Source organism: Corvus moneduloides, chromosome 1 (assembly GCF_009650955.1).
Source record: "Corvus moneduloides isolate bCorMon1 chromosome 1, bCorMon1.pri, whole genome shotgun sequence".
In the NCBI taxonomy this organism is placed as follows: Eukaryota; Metazoa; Chordata; class Aves; order Passeriformes; family Corvidae; genus Corvus; species Corvus moneduloides.
The window spans coordinates 158536212-158549840 of NC_045476.1; the positions used below are offsets into that span (position 1 = coordinate 158536212).

Here is a 13629-nt window from a genome sequence, read left to right on the forward strand (position 1 = left end):
CATCATAAAATTCTGCAGTGCTTCTGCTGCATAATTAGTCCCATAGCCCAGAATGCCACAGCTTTGTCCAAGGACACAAACACATCTTAAAATTTAGCAGGGATATGTTTTAGTACATGGAATGCATGTTTAGAGCACTCCAGAACTATGGGAGCAGGAAAATGACATCATTAGTCTGACAAGCTGCACACAAGCTACCTGAAGGAAGCAACCTAAAACCCCCCAGCAAGAGCAATCCTTCCTTCCTTTAACAGTGCATTTCCCATCTGGATGTCTGTTTATGGTGTTCACAAATAAAAGTTCCTTTGAAAGTTGCATCCTACTTTGCTGATTGCTTTTCCATTACACCTTATGCCTACCAGTAAACACACCAGTCTATACATAAAAATATATTACTACTTCTTTGCTTTGAGTACCACTGCCTCCACCTACAGAGTCTTCATGAGGGCATTACAGTTTAAGATCCTCATTACTTAGTTTGTGCTTCCTAAAATTCAAAATTTCTTAAAGTCAGGTTGTAAGAGTAGTGAAATGGCAAGGACAGAAAAATCACATGCACAAAACCAAACGCCAGGGATGGCTGAAAGCAAATGGAAAGATTTGTTTTGCCATGAATTCAGTTTTCATGCTACATTAAGTCCTAATGTTTGGTGTTTCCATTAATTTCTGCATCATCTGTACAGGTCTAGCAGACAGGCCCTACACATCCATGGTAGAAAATAAGCTGAAAAAGCTATACTTTTGAAGCTATACTTAGGTCAGGCAGGAAGCAGCCAGTTGAAGGCTTGGAAAAGTAGTGAATACCCAGTTTTAAAAACAGGTCTTGAAAAGGAAGATCTATATTGACCAACTTCCAGCTACCAAGAGAAAAAACTTGACGGATGAAAAAGATATATTAAAATTTTGACAACTAACTGAAAGGAAGCAGCCTCAAACCCTAAAGAAACATAGGAAACGTGATCAGCCACACAAAATAAGAGCAGCAAAACTGACACACATCCTGCTTAGTACAAAGAGATACAGCTGTGGAAAATTTCTTCAGCACAGGCAGTCCAGCTGTGCATCAGCAAGCACACAACAGAGCACCTCTGCATGGAGAACACCCCCTCTGACGACAAACTTCTGGGCATTATCCAAAGGCAACACTCTCATGCCAGCTGGGAAACAAAACAGGCCTGAACCTGCAGCAGCCCTGAGAGAAAAGTAAAACTGAACTCATCGCCCTCATCATACAACATTTGTACATTCAAGTCTGACACTTTGATAATTCCAGGCTTTACTTTTTTCTGTACTCCACACTTGCTGTTCTGGATTAAACATCAGATAATGGTACTAATTCACATGGACTCTCAGTACTGAGTTTAATGATGTCATAATAACAATTTAATGATATGTGAACACATATTCAAGCAAAGCTCTGAATAGCTCCTTACTGCTGCTTAAAAACCACAGCCAAAGGAAATTAGCAGTAGGGATTACCTCCCACTAGCTGTCCCTCACTGAAGTCACCCAGGGCTCTGGAAGTGACACAGATAGGGGAAAAAAGCTGCCACCTATGAGAGAAACACCAAGTTCAATAGCCATTATATTCACAGCCATTGATTTCCAAGATGTCTAACCCAGATTTTAGTCATCCATAAGAACACACGCCACTGAACCTGAAAATGGGATTGCCTTACTCTTAGTCTTTGAAACAGTTGCAGAATACTTCCCTTAACTTTCCAGTAGCAGCAAGTAATTTACCTAGAACTTTTGGGACAGAGCTTTTGGAGTAGAGGGCAGAGCTGCTCCTGGACCTGAGCAGCCTGATCTAGTGGGTAGCATCGCTGCCCATGGCAGAGGGGTTGGAACTATGTGATCTTTAAGGACCCTTCCAACACAAGCCCTTAATGATTTTATGATGAGCTACTGACACTGGAGATCAGCCCCCACCTAACTGTCCAGGGAAATTCTCCACAGAGGCAGGACAACACCATTCTGCTTTAGGTGAACATTCAAAGGCACACCTAAAGCTGAAGCCAAGGGCAGTCTCTATGTGCAATGCCATCCATGTAGGAAACAGTGACAGAATGAGGTGGGTTCTTCTGTACATCTGTATTTCCAGGTGCTGTGACTCAACATGAAAGTTAGATGTAAAAAGTCAGCTGGAAATCATACTTCATCTCCAGAACTAGCATGTCATCCTTGTTAATGCCAAGCAGTTACATCTCTTGTATTTTGGAAGGTTTTCCTTCAGAGCAATCAAACCAGAGCAGTCAGAGAAAGCCACTCTTGTTGCATATTGCTGTGACTGAACTGATCCAGGCCATTGCTTCCCCAGGCTGTGCTCTCCCTGACAGCAAACAGGCTTCTGCTGCCTTAAGCTTCCAGCTGTGCACATGATGTAAACACTGCTGATCCGCCACAATTAGAGTTTCTATTATTTTTGAGAGTTTTGCAGTTTCTGCTTGTGTTCATTCTGAAGATTTTCAAGCCAGCTTTACCCCTTCTGTATATTTTCTTTTATTCTTTGTCTATTTTGAGACAATAACAGCAGGAAATGTCTCATTACATATATGCTCTATGTTTTGTGCTCTAATGAGGTTAAGTGAAAAAACAGAATTTTTTGTGGGAAGCTAGAAGGTTGTCAAAATCTCTTAAGCTGGTCATGAGAAGATGTATGTTGCACTTCAGTCAAAGAAATTGATCGCTTAGGTTTAAAAATCTGAACCAAATAATTTTTCTTCCAACACTTCACTGCTAATCCCACCTGAACTACAAGAGCAAATTACTTAATTGCCTTAAAACTATTCTAAGGACCAAGTTCCCTTGCCAAAGTGTTCCAAAAGGTGCCCTGTAATCTCCCCATGTAATTGTCATAGTCCAAAAAGGAATATTCAAAGAGCAGAGTACCTCCTACTGGAGGAAAGACAGTAGGGGAATCCTGCTGGTTTTAGTGAGTATTCATGCAATCTACCCAGATGATCTGTCACACAGTTTTAGTGTTCTTTTTTATTTTGGCAAGAATAAAAAAAGCCATTGTGCAAGGCACAAACAGAAAACTTTAGGAGCTTGTTTTCTGGTAGCCCAAGTGCTGGTTCCAAAACACAGGCAGCACATGTGGCAGTCCTCCCTCAGCAGAGGGTGACACTTCTTTGGCTATTGCCTGATTCTCTGGACACCTGATGCTTTGACATCTCTATCTTGCTGTCACGCTGGTAAAGAGGTCAATGAATGCAGGAAATAAGTACACAAACCCTTCTTTCTAAGGGAAAAAAATTAAAACCCTAGTTTTTCAAGACCTTCTACACCTTTCTTCCCCAGCCTGGTTCAAGGTCAGTCATTTCACAGTGTGCCCATTCTCAGGGGAAGAGCTCATCTTTTTAAAAGAGCATGTAATGACAGGACAAGGGGAATGGCTTTAAACTGAAAGAAGGTCTATTTCAGATATTGGAAAGAAATTCTTCATTGTGAGGGTGCTGAGGCCCTGGCACAGGTTGCCCAGAGAAGCTGTGGATTCTTCATCCCTGAAAGTGTTCAGGGCCAAGTTGGATGGGACTTTGAGCAACCTGGACTACTTGAAGGTGCCCCTGTCCATGGCAGGGGGCTTGAACTAGATAATGTTTCAATCAAAACCATTCTATGATCTCTTGGTTCAGTAATTGTAGAAAATCTTGTTCAAAAGTTTTCAAAGTTGAAATCAAGCCCATTCAGTTATCTGCTGCATATTCAGAAGCTGAGGCCTCCAGGTTCCCAAAGCATTATGCCACTGCATCTGTTCAGTTTTTACTGAAAAATATTAGGTATAGAAAACAGACCCCAAGGAGTCTCTCATTACTGCATTACAACGTGCTTTCACTGCCTCCGTGTTTCCATGTTCCTCCTGAACACATTCATGAGTTACTCTTCTTTGAGGGCACGGGGCTCATTAGTACCCTGGGAAATGTACAAGCCTTTAAGAATCACTATTTTTGCTGCATCTACTCCGAGTTTTACCATTTCATCCAAAGTCATTAAATTCTTGCTGTGCACAGAACATCATGCAGCATTAGCTGCCTGCTGTTTACTCAAGTACTTGTGATAAAACCCCAGTTATTCTATGTCAAACTACATTAGATTCTGGTTAAAAGAGCACAAAATTAAAACAAGCAACAAAAAAAATCCACAAAAAAAAAATACTAAAAAGACCAAAAACCCAACAACAGGAAAAAAACCCCACAAAAAGTCCTCCAAAATCAAAAAACAAACACATTCCCAGAGCCAAGTTCAAAGTGCACAGGTTAATCCCACCGGCTGAAGTTTTGATGTAAATTGTGCCTGTAACAGCCAAGGCTAAGAACAGCAAGGCAGGTTTCTCAGATGTTTACCTGAAGCACTTGATAGGTCCTCTTTACAGGTTATTTCCATTGCTTGCCCTCAACAGTGAGTTTTGCAGCAGCTGTGTATCTTTGGCACACTTGCAAACACACAAAAATGCTGATAAAAAGCCAGAGGAAACCAAAATAGTCAAAACACCATGAAGAGAACCTGAACAGAAAGCTTCAGGTTGTCTTTGACCTCTTCCATGTCATTACAATTGCATTTTCTAGGTTCAAAATACAGTTCATATTTAAATAGGAGAACGAAAATCATCAAAATAAAATAAGGTGATAAATACTTCTATCTGAAGTCCTGTTCTGGGGATGGGGTGCTAAATAGGGCACTATGATCTTTGTGTAATAGTGGGTCATGCAGTGACCAATGCCAGCTTGCAAGTGTTTCATAGGAAAACTGTACCATGATGAAAAGCATTAACCAAAACCTCCTCCTTAGCAGAAGTGAAAGCCCTTATTCCATCAAGCCCAGTGCGTGGCTGCGCCTCCACTGCAAACATTCCCCTCAAGTGCTCTGAGCCGAGCAGTGCCTGGAAGCACGGGTGGCGAACTGTGCCTATCGTCACACACGATGACAACAACCCCACTGAAAGAACTGGCCGGACACCGATCAAGGCTGTCCTGCGCTCCAAACCCAGTACAGAGCTGCGAGAGCAGAGAAACACAAGCAATCACCAGTGGTCAACTTCCGTAGAGAAAGTATGTGCCTTGGCTCCACAGCTGTTTTCTAACCCAGCCCATCCCACCCCGCTGCTACCCGGGAGCCTAGACCTTGGCAGCAGCATCCCGCAGCCGCCCCCGCTCCCGGGAAGGGCCAGGGTCCGGCTCGGGGCGCGCCGTGCGCTGCCCCCTGCAAGCGGCTGAAAGCCACCCGTTCCCCCAGCACCTGGCAAAGACCTGCTCGGGGCGAGGGGAAAGGGATTTAGTTTTAAGAAAAAGGAGGAGAGTGATGCAAGGATGCACACTCGAGGGGACTGCGAAGTCCGCGGGGGTGGGTGAATGGATGGACAGAAAGACGGATGGGTAAGTGGGTAGAAAGACGGACAGATGGATAGGAAGGTGGACAGAAAGACAGACATAACTCTCTTACTTGCCGTACTCCCGCTGTCGCCACTGCCGCCCCGCACTCCGACCGCCCTCCGCGGCCGCGGGGTGCATTTATAGCCCCTGCCCTGCCCCGCCCGCCGGGCGGTGCTGCCGCCGCCGCCCGCCGTGGGCTCCGCCCGCCCGGTTCTGCGCTCGCCCGGTTCTGCGCTCGCCCCGGCGGCCGCGGGCCTTCGCGGCGGCTGAGCCCGTGTGCGCGGCCCCGCGGGGCCGCTGGGTATCAGCAGGGAGCCCCGACGCCCACCCGCAAGCCCGGGTCCCCCCTCCTCCCTGGCCGCGCAGTCCAGGCGGAGGGGGCTCAGCGCTGACATCGCATTCCCGGGCAGGCTGCAGAGCAGCCAGTGGCGGAGACCCGCGCCCCGGGTCCCCGGGTAGCCGGGGCTTCACACAGGTTGGCGAGGAGAAGGGAATGTGTGCAAGGGCTTGCCCAAGGACCGAAGGAGCAGCAGCCTTGGGAAAGGCTGAGCCGAGGATGGCGACGCGGGGTCCTGGCACAGGTGGTCAAAGTCCTGCGGAAATACTTCTATATAGGTATAAAGTCCGTTTACCAGAGTTGCAAAATCTTATGCTCACGCATTAAAATAACCTCTAGGAAGGAACTGTAATTGCAGGAGGGAAATAATGCCTTTGCACATTTCTGGTGAAGTTCAGAGGGTGCAGCGGGTGCTGCAAGTGCTGGGTGAGTTTCCCAGCGAACAACCCTTTGACAAGAAGCGCAGCTAATCATTTATTCCAAAAAGAGGCCCTCGCCTGCTGAGCAAAGAGTATCTCTATACACAGTTCTGTGTGTAGCCATCCACCAACAGGCAGATGTTAAACTGCCACGGCCTGAGCTGCTTTTTCTGTGACTTTTCTGTAAAACACTCATCCCCCAAGTGTGTGATTTCACTTAACAACTTCACTTTTATGGCATGTTACAGTGACCCAAACAGATGAAATCCACAGCATACTGTCATTCCCCCTCGTTCAGTGGCCTGAAGAGGAAATAAGAAATTCCTCAGACTCTGAAACTCTGTTAAACTCTCAGCCTCTGTTTTCTCAGCTATATAACAAGCTTACTAAGTCTAGTCTACAAAAGCTTGCTGCTGTTCAAATGCATCTTAGCTTCTCTCCTCCTAAGTCAGCTTCTGCCGCTGAGTCAGAAACTGCTGCCTTTGGAAATGGAACCCTGGAAGTCTGGTTCCTTTTTCACCACAAAATTATGGGACATCATGTTGTGCAACAATAACTCTGAAGTATTACCAAGTGTAGAATAAAGGAAATTTCTTATCTTGTTTTCTTCTCTTTGATTAGTTAATGTCTGCAAGGATGAAAAATATTTCTGAACAACGCAAGAGAAGCATTTGTCATCCTAAGACAGCACTGTTCTGTATGTGCTTTCTTTGTTTTTTGAATGATAAAAGGCCTAATCTTTTTCATAATCAGTTTAAACTGTGATTCCGGGAAACCAATGAAACCATCACAAATAATTTAATTTGCAACTGAGCCTATTTTGAAGTCATATCTTCAAAATTATGTCATCAGGTCAATGGCGTGCTGTGTTTGTTATGGAAGATCTGTCTAGCTCAGTGTACTGAAGTTATGGAACGAGTGCAAATGCTAGAATGAGAACATGAGCTTGACTAATTTTCCAATAGATTAATCGTTCCTTCATCTCATCATGAAACAATATCCTAGCTCAGAAACATTCAGTCCTTCAGAAAACAGATCTGGGGCAGTGTCTGAATTGTATGATTTGGCCCATCCTCAAGCAGGTTTTCAATCTGCTGTGCTTGGCTGCTTTTTGGGGAAGGGGCTGAAAACTTCAGAGATTCAGATGGAATGAACTGTTCTCTGTGCACTAGGTGCAGACTTTTGCAGTTAAAAAACAAGTACTGAGTCTGGAATGGACTGGAGAACTGAAATGAAGCGTTTTCTTTTGCTTTGGCCTTTGCAGTTTGTTTGTTATTTAGATCACAAGCAGTGTTGGACCCTCAAAAATGCTGAAGACATGTAGGTAGAAGTCCCAAGGAGTAGTTGCTTGGAAAGCCTGGTAATCTGTGCATCCAAACAGCACCTTCACTAGGTCATGCACTCTTGTCAGCTATTTTGCTAGTTATGGCTGAGAATAACACAGTGATTAACAGTCACTTTTGAGAGATTGGTGGATTGCGAAAGAAAATGAAGTAATTCTAAAAATCCAAGTTAGGAAGTATTTTACTGTGTGAAGATGTAACTGATAAAGTTTGTGCTCAGAGATCCAAATTCTGATCTGTGCCAGAAAGGAGCACAGCTGAAAGCTTGGGGAACATCACTCCCCTCTGCTTGAAAAAGTCTGCTGAGAAGACAGGTTGGGAAAACAGGAATTTCCAGGCTTAATTTGCCAGTGCCACTGCTGACAATGCAACAGCACAGCCTCAGTGAGTTTTCAGGCCGTGCTGGGCTGCAGGACTGCTCTCACTGCATTCCCACAGCAGCTGAGTGGCTCCTGTAGCAGGAGCTGTACGTGTACAGACGTGTGTACTTTAGGAACTGCTTTGCTGGAGAGACAATACAAGCTGCCACCCACGTGGGCCCTCTGAAATCCTGATGGGTACTTCTACTGTAAATATTATTTCATTTAATAAACCAGCTCTGAGCAGCTGGCATGCAGTTGTCCTTTTGAGAAGAGCATCTCTGGAGGGGTGGCTTCCCTGACGCAGATCTCCATTCCCATACCAGCAAACAGGCTGTGCAAATGAACCTGAAACCTCTCCAGTGCTGCTGGTGGCTTTCACTTGAGGTCACAGCACAGGTCTTCAAGTTATTTAAGAGTAAAAAAAACAAGTTCTTTATTTTATTTTACTAAATTGGGTTGCTGTAGGTATCAGGGCACACCCAAGGAGTGAAAGGCCATAATTCCATTCTAGTGAAAGTCTAATCATATGTGCTCAGCCGAAACCTGCCTCTGCGTTCCAGTATCTGGCAGTAACAATATTTCAGCATTTAAGTAGCACTTTAAAGCCATTAACTAATCAATGCTAACAAGGCTCCAGGGAAAAGAGGGTGTTGCAAATGAAGAACCACCAGAGTAGAGACCTGATCCAAAGTCCACCAAAGGGTATCAATTCCATCCATTTCAATGCTATGGAAACAGGTTTTAATTATGAGACTATTCCGCTTTCCCTTGACATTATATTTCTTGCCATGCCAGCATTAACTCAGGAAATTTCAGTGGTTGTGCTGCAGCAGCAAAGAAGGAAAAAAGAGTTAAATAAAGTGGGAGCACAGCGTTATATTTTGCAAAAAATATTATGCATTTGTTTAGAAAATCTCTGCACACTGCTTACATTTAAGCAGTGGTAATATTATTAGTCACTGCAAAAGAAACTGGGTGTTCCCTTGTTCTCGCTAACAATACAGGAGGGATAATTTTGGATTAAGCTACATGTTTTATGAAAAATATACTTGATGTTTGCTGGTTCATGTTAAAAGAATTCCCTGTGTGACCCATCAAATATCACACCCTATCCACTGGGAATTTTATTCTACTATAGCCTTTTGTTGTTGTCTTTGGATCCTTCGATGATGCTGACATGTAGCCATACAGATCAGTTGTCCTTCCAAAAATTATTCAATGCAGCTTTGAACCAAAGGCATTGACCTCAATTAAAAATATAAATAAATAACACCACAGACTGAAGATTCACATGCCTTTGTCAGAGATTTGCCTGGTATTATTCATATCCCCACTTAAGTACTTATTTCCAGTTTGGAAACTGCTTTTGGCAGGTTTAGCTACTTCAGCAAAAGCATAGATGGGGGGTGAGTCATTTATTTGGTCTTGCATTAGGAACTTCCTGCCATTTGCAAAGGAAGTGGATTTTTTTAAATATATTTCAGAAGACTGTGTTTATCTGTAATGAATGAAGGGGTTGGGGGGGGGGTTGATCTGTTTTGCTTTGAACAGGTTTGTCCCTTCAAGAGGTTTTGGTGGAGTATTTTAGCACAGGGAACATTCTGTAGGAAGCTCTGTTGGTTGGTGTGGAATCTGTGAGTGGCGTTCACAGCAGGACTCAGCTGCCGAGTGACGCAGCTGCCCAGCCCCGCGTTCACCACTCAGGCTTTTGGTCCAGTGCACATGGACAAATAAGTGCCTAAGAACTGGGTTTATGACAAGTCAACATGATGACTGGTAAATATTAAAGCTAGCCAAGAGAAAAAGCCAAGAGAGACAAGGTCTAAAATAGATTTTATGTTTATTTCCACATAAAGTTTTTGACTATGAGTTCCCTCTGAGATGAATGCTTATGGTCACTGAGAGTTTTCTCTGGTACTGCCTCACAACCCAGAGAGTCTGCAGGCAACCAGGGACTTGGTGTCAGCACCATACTCAGTGGTGTTTGAGCACAGCTCTTCTTCTAATCAGGAAAAGTCTCAGCCACAGCGTACAGGGTGGGTGTACATCCATTGCGCAATGCTTGGCTTGCAATTCTTCTTGAAGGAGTTAACGCATTTTGTAAAAATAATGAAAGTTCTTCAAGCCAAACAGGAAAAAGGAAGAATTTGGCTCTGCAGCTCACAGATGTCATTGTAAAGGCAGAGAGATAGCTCTATATCCCTGCCACAGTTGGAAGGGAAATTGGGATTTGCTGCATACTTCCACTCCTCCTCCAAACAGAAGAGGCTCCAATTGCAATATCTGATGAAAACCTGTCTTTCACACCAAGAACTCACAAAGAGAGCCTTCATTTTGAATCTATCTATTGTGCAAAGGTTAAGCCAGCAGGGATTCACTGAAACTTTCACAGGATAAGACAAAAGGAAAGAAATCCCCCCTGGGGTTTCGGTTAGGATCTAGAGCAACTCCTTTTCCCAGGGTGGCAGTGGTTTCACACACATCCTGATTTGGTGGCAGCCCAACTGGGGTGTTAGAGGTCTCACTGGTACCTGTGTTTCAGACTATGGGTGCAAATGCAGGGTCCTTCGCCTGGGGAAGAATAACCCTGGGCATTAGTACAGGTTGGGGGCTGACCTGCTGGAAAGCTGCTCTGTGGAGAAGGATCTGGGGGTCCTGGTGGACAACAAGCTGTCCATGGGCCAGCAGTGTCCTTGGGATCAAGGAAGGCAAAGGTATCCTGGGGTACATCAGGAGGAGCCTTCCCAGCAGGTCAAGGGAGATGATCCTACCCCTCTCCTCAGCCCTGGAAAGGCCTCATCTGGAGTGATGTGTCCAGTTCTGGGGCTCCTCAGTACGAGAGAGACATAGAGCTCCTGAAGTGGGTCCAGTGGAAGGCAACAAGTTGATTAAGGGACTGAGTTTCTCTCTTACAAGGAGAGGCTGAGGGAACTGGGCCTGTTCAGCCTTAAGAAGAGACAACTGAGAGGGGACCTCATCAATGTCTATCAGTATCTGCAGGGAGGTGTCAGAGGATGGACCAGGTTCTGCTTGGTGGTGCCCAGAAATAGGACAAGAGGCAATGGGCAGAAACTGATAGACAGGAAGTTCCACTTGAATATGAGGAGGAACTTCTTTAGTGTGTGGGTGACCCAGAACTGTAACAGATTGCCTGGAGAGGGTGTGGAGTCTCCCTCACTGGAAGTATCCAGGAACTGTCTGTGCCATGTGCTCTGGGATGACCCTGCCTGTGCAGGGAGGTTGGACCAGGTGACCCCCTGTAGCTCCTTCCAGCCTTATCCAGTCTGTGATCCTGCGACTCTGGGATTCTGTGAGGTTCAGGTGAATTCACCACGGTCAAAGTGTAACACACTGATGTAGTCTCAGTTTGTCTGCTCCGATGGGTCCTTTGTATATCCTTCTTTGTCACCTGCTTGCCACTGTGCAGAAGTTTGAACAGCACCATGCACTGTGGCCCATGAAGATCCCTGTCCTTGCTGATGGCCCCAGCAGGGTGTGTGTGGTGACCAGCTACTCACCTACCCTCCAATGGTCCAATGGTCTAAAAGAAAGCTGTTTGGGGCTGCTGGAGGATCAGAGAATTGGTTTTGTGGGTGCCTGAGCCTTTTGCATGAGTTTGTTAGTTCCTGCTGGAGGAATGTCATACTCTTCAGACCTGTCCACCTGTTAAACACACCTGTATGGACAATTGTATAGAGCTTGTTCTTTTAGTGATCTGTGCTAAACGTACAGATAAACACAGTAAGTTCCTTACAGATGTAGCTTTACCAAGGTGGCATGAGATATTGTGTTTCATGTTGATTCTTTTTGTGGTTTACCATGGGCAGGCAAGGAAGTACAGAGACATGTTTTAACTGTGAACTGAAAGCAGTGCCTTAGTCCTACACAGCAGTCAGAGGCAGGAGAAATGAAATGTTGAAAGGCTCTAAATAGCGGTGGATTTTTCTCAGCTCTCTCAGAGATGGGTGGCCTTCTACATCCCCAAAGAGAAAGTTTGTGTTTGTCAGAGTTTCCTCTGCCTGGAGAAAGCCAATTAGAAAGTACTGCCTTCAGCATTAACATCTACCCTTTGACATTTCTTCCCCTTGAACTTTTCTTTCCAAAATGACCTATGAGAAAACAAGCTACACAGACCACTAATTAAGCTTCTGAAGCATTGAGTGAGCAGAGATTTTAACAGAGCCCAGCTAGTGCCCACAGTTGGTCATTAAAACTTCTTGCATCTGTAATCCTCCCTCAGTCTGCCTGGCTAAAACCTTGGGGTGCCAGGACTCCATCCCCATTCACTCAATGATTCTTGTGGGTCCTTTCCAAGTCAGCATATCCTGTGGTTCTGTGATTTTGTGATTTGCTCAGTGGGAAGAATCTGACCTACCAGCCACTGCAAATACTGTCCTCTGCTGCAAATTCAAAAGCAAATTTAAAGAAGTACCTGTAAGTTGTAAATGTCTTTTCTTAAAAGCTGCTTTCACATACTAGAAAGGGGGGATTCTATGCACTTGACCATTATGAACCCTGCTCACATCCACCGTGGAGGCACAGTGTTAGGGATGTTCAAACAGAACTCACTTGGGGGCTGCACAAGCAACTTGAAGGGGGCTTTTTAAGTCATTTATGCAAAGCAGACTTTGCAGTAACTTGTTCTTTAACAGGAAGGTGTGACCAAGGAGGTGTTGTGTATGAGTCTATGCTCTAATACATTAGGCTATTAGAAACAAGAGATTACAGAACTTGGAAGCCACCAGGAAATCTCCTGATTTCAAACACTTTGCTGGTCACTTTAGCTGAGATAGCTGCAATTCTTATAGTGACAAGGGCAGAAGGCACTAAATGCACTTCGGCTTCTTTTTGATTCTCTGTGGTCATTATTTGTTTGAGCAAAATTTCTCCAAAACTGAAGTACAATTACTCCCTTCTCTCCTTTTAGCCCCCATCTTTAGCTGTTATATTTTTAAAGAAGTTCCTCTACTGGCTAGAAATCTGGAAAGTACTTCCCCCTCACCTCTTCCTCCCACTCAGTCTGGCTGAGACATTGTTATACACACAAACACGTAGCCACGAGTTCATCTGTGTGTACCAGAATCCTTCCCATTCCATTTTTCATAGCCTCACTTAAGGAACATCCAACTCACATCTCAGCTGAACTTTTGAACCCATCAAGGCTGAGATAGCTAAAAATCAAGCAGAACAGGGTGCCTATCGGTTTGAGGAGCAGCTCAGCAAGTGCAAGTCAGAATTCTGACCTCACTGATGTCTGATAAGGAAGAGCTGGTAAAAGGCCTGATCATTGTCTAATCTTCCTCATGTAGAAATGTCATGTGCCCTCTGCTTGAAAATGCACTGAAAAGTGTGTGTCCTTTTGCCCTGAGCAACACATTTACAGAGCAGTAACAGAGCCAAGCAATTCACTAAAAGAAAATTCAGTCCTTCAAGACCCTAAATGCAGTGTGTCACTTGTGATTAGTTAGATGGCTGCTGCTTTTTTTCAGAAGTTGTTGGTCACATATGCTGGTCTTAAAGCTTTGAACCCAGATCAAGGAAGCACAAAGTAATATTGTTGGTTGGCACTGTGTACTCAGAGCTGACCACACCAACAGGACTGGGACCACATTCATGTTCTTGGACTCCTGGGCATAAAACACAAACACCTATGAAACACATGCCTCAGGTTTCTTCCCTGTCTTGTACCCAGGTAGAGGAGACAAGGGTTGGAAGCGCTTCTTACAGGAGTTTCAAGGAAGAATATGTCAGAGAAGACACAGATAGGACTCAAGCAGCAGATTCTGATTGTAAACT

General features: G+C 44.7%; 1 protein-coding gene across 1 annotated transcript in view; it reads right to left on the reverse strand.

Moving 5' to 3' along the window:
* NDRG1 (N-myc downstream regulated 1) overlaps window positions 1-5538 on the reverse strand; it is a 39917-nt gene extending 34379 nt beyond the window's left edge. The window contains exon 1 of the mRNA XM_032133860.1: window positions 5443-5538. Coding sequence (XP_031989751.1) covers window positions 5443-5510 — 68 coding nt within the window. The 5' untranslated portion in view covers window positions 5511-5538. The remainder of the gene's footprint in view (window positions 1-5442) is intronic.
* Window positions 5539-13629: the final 8091 nt, after the last annotated feature.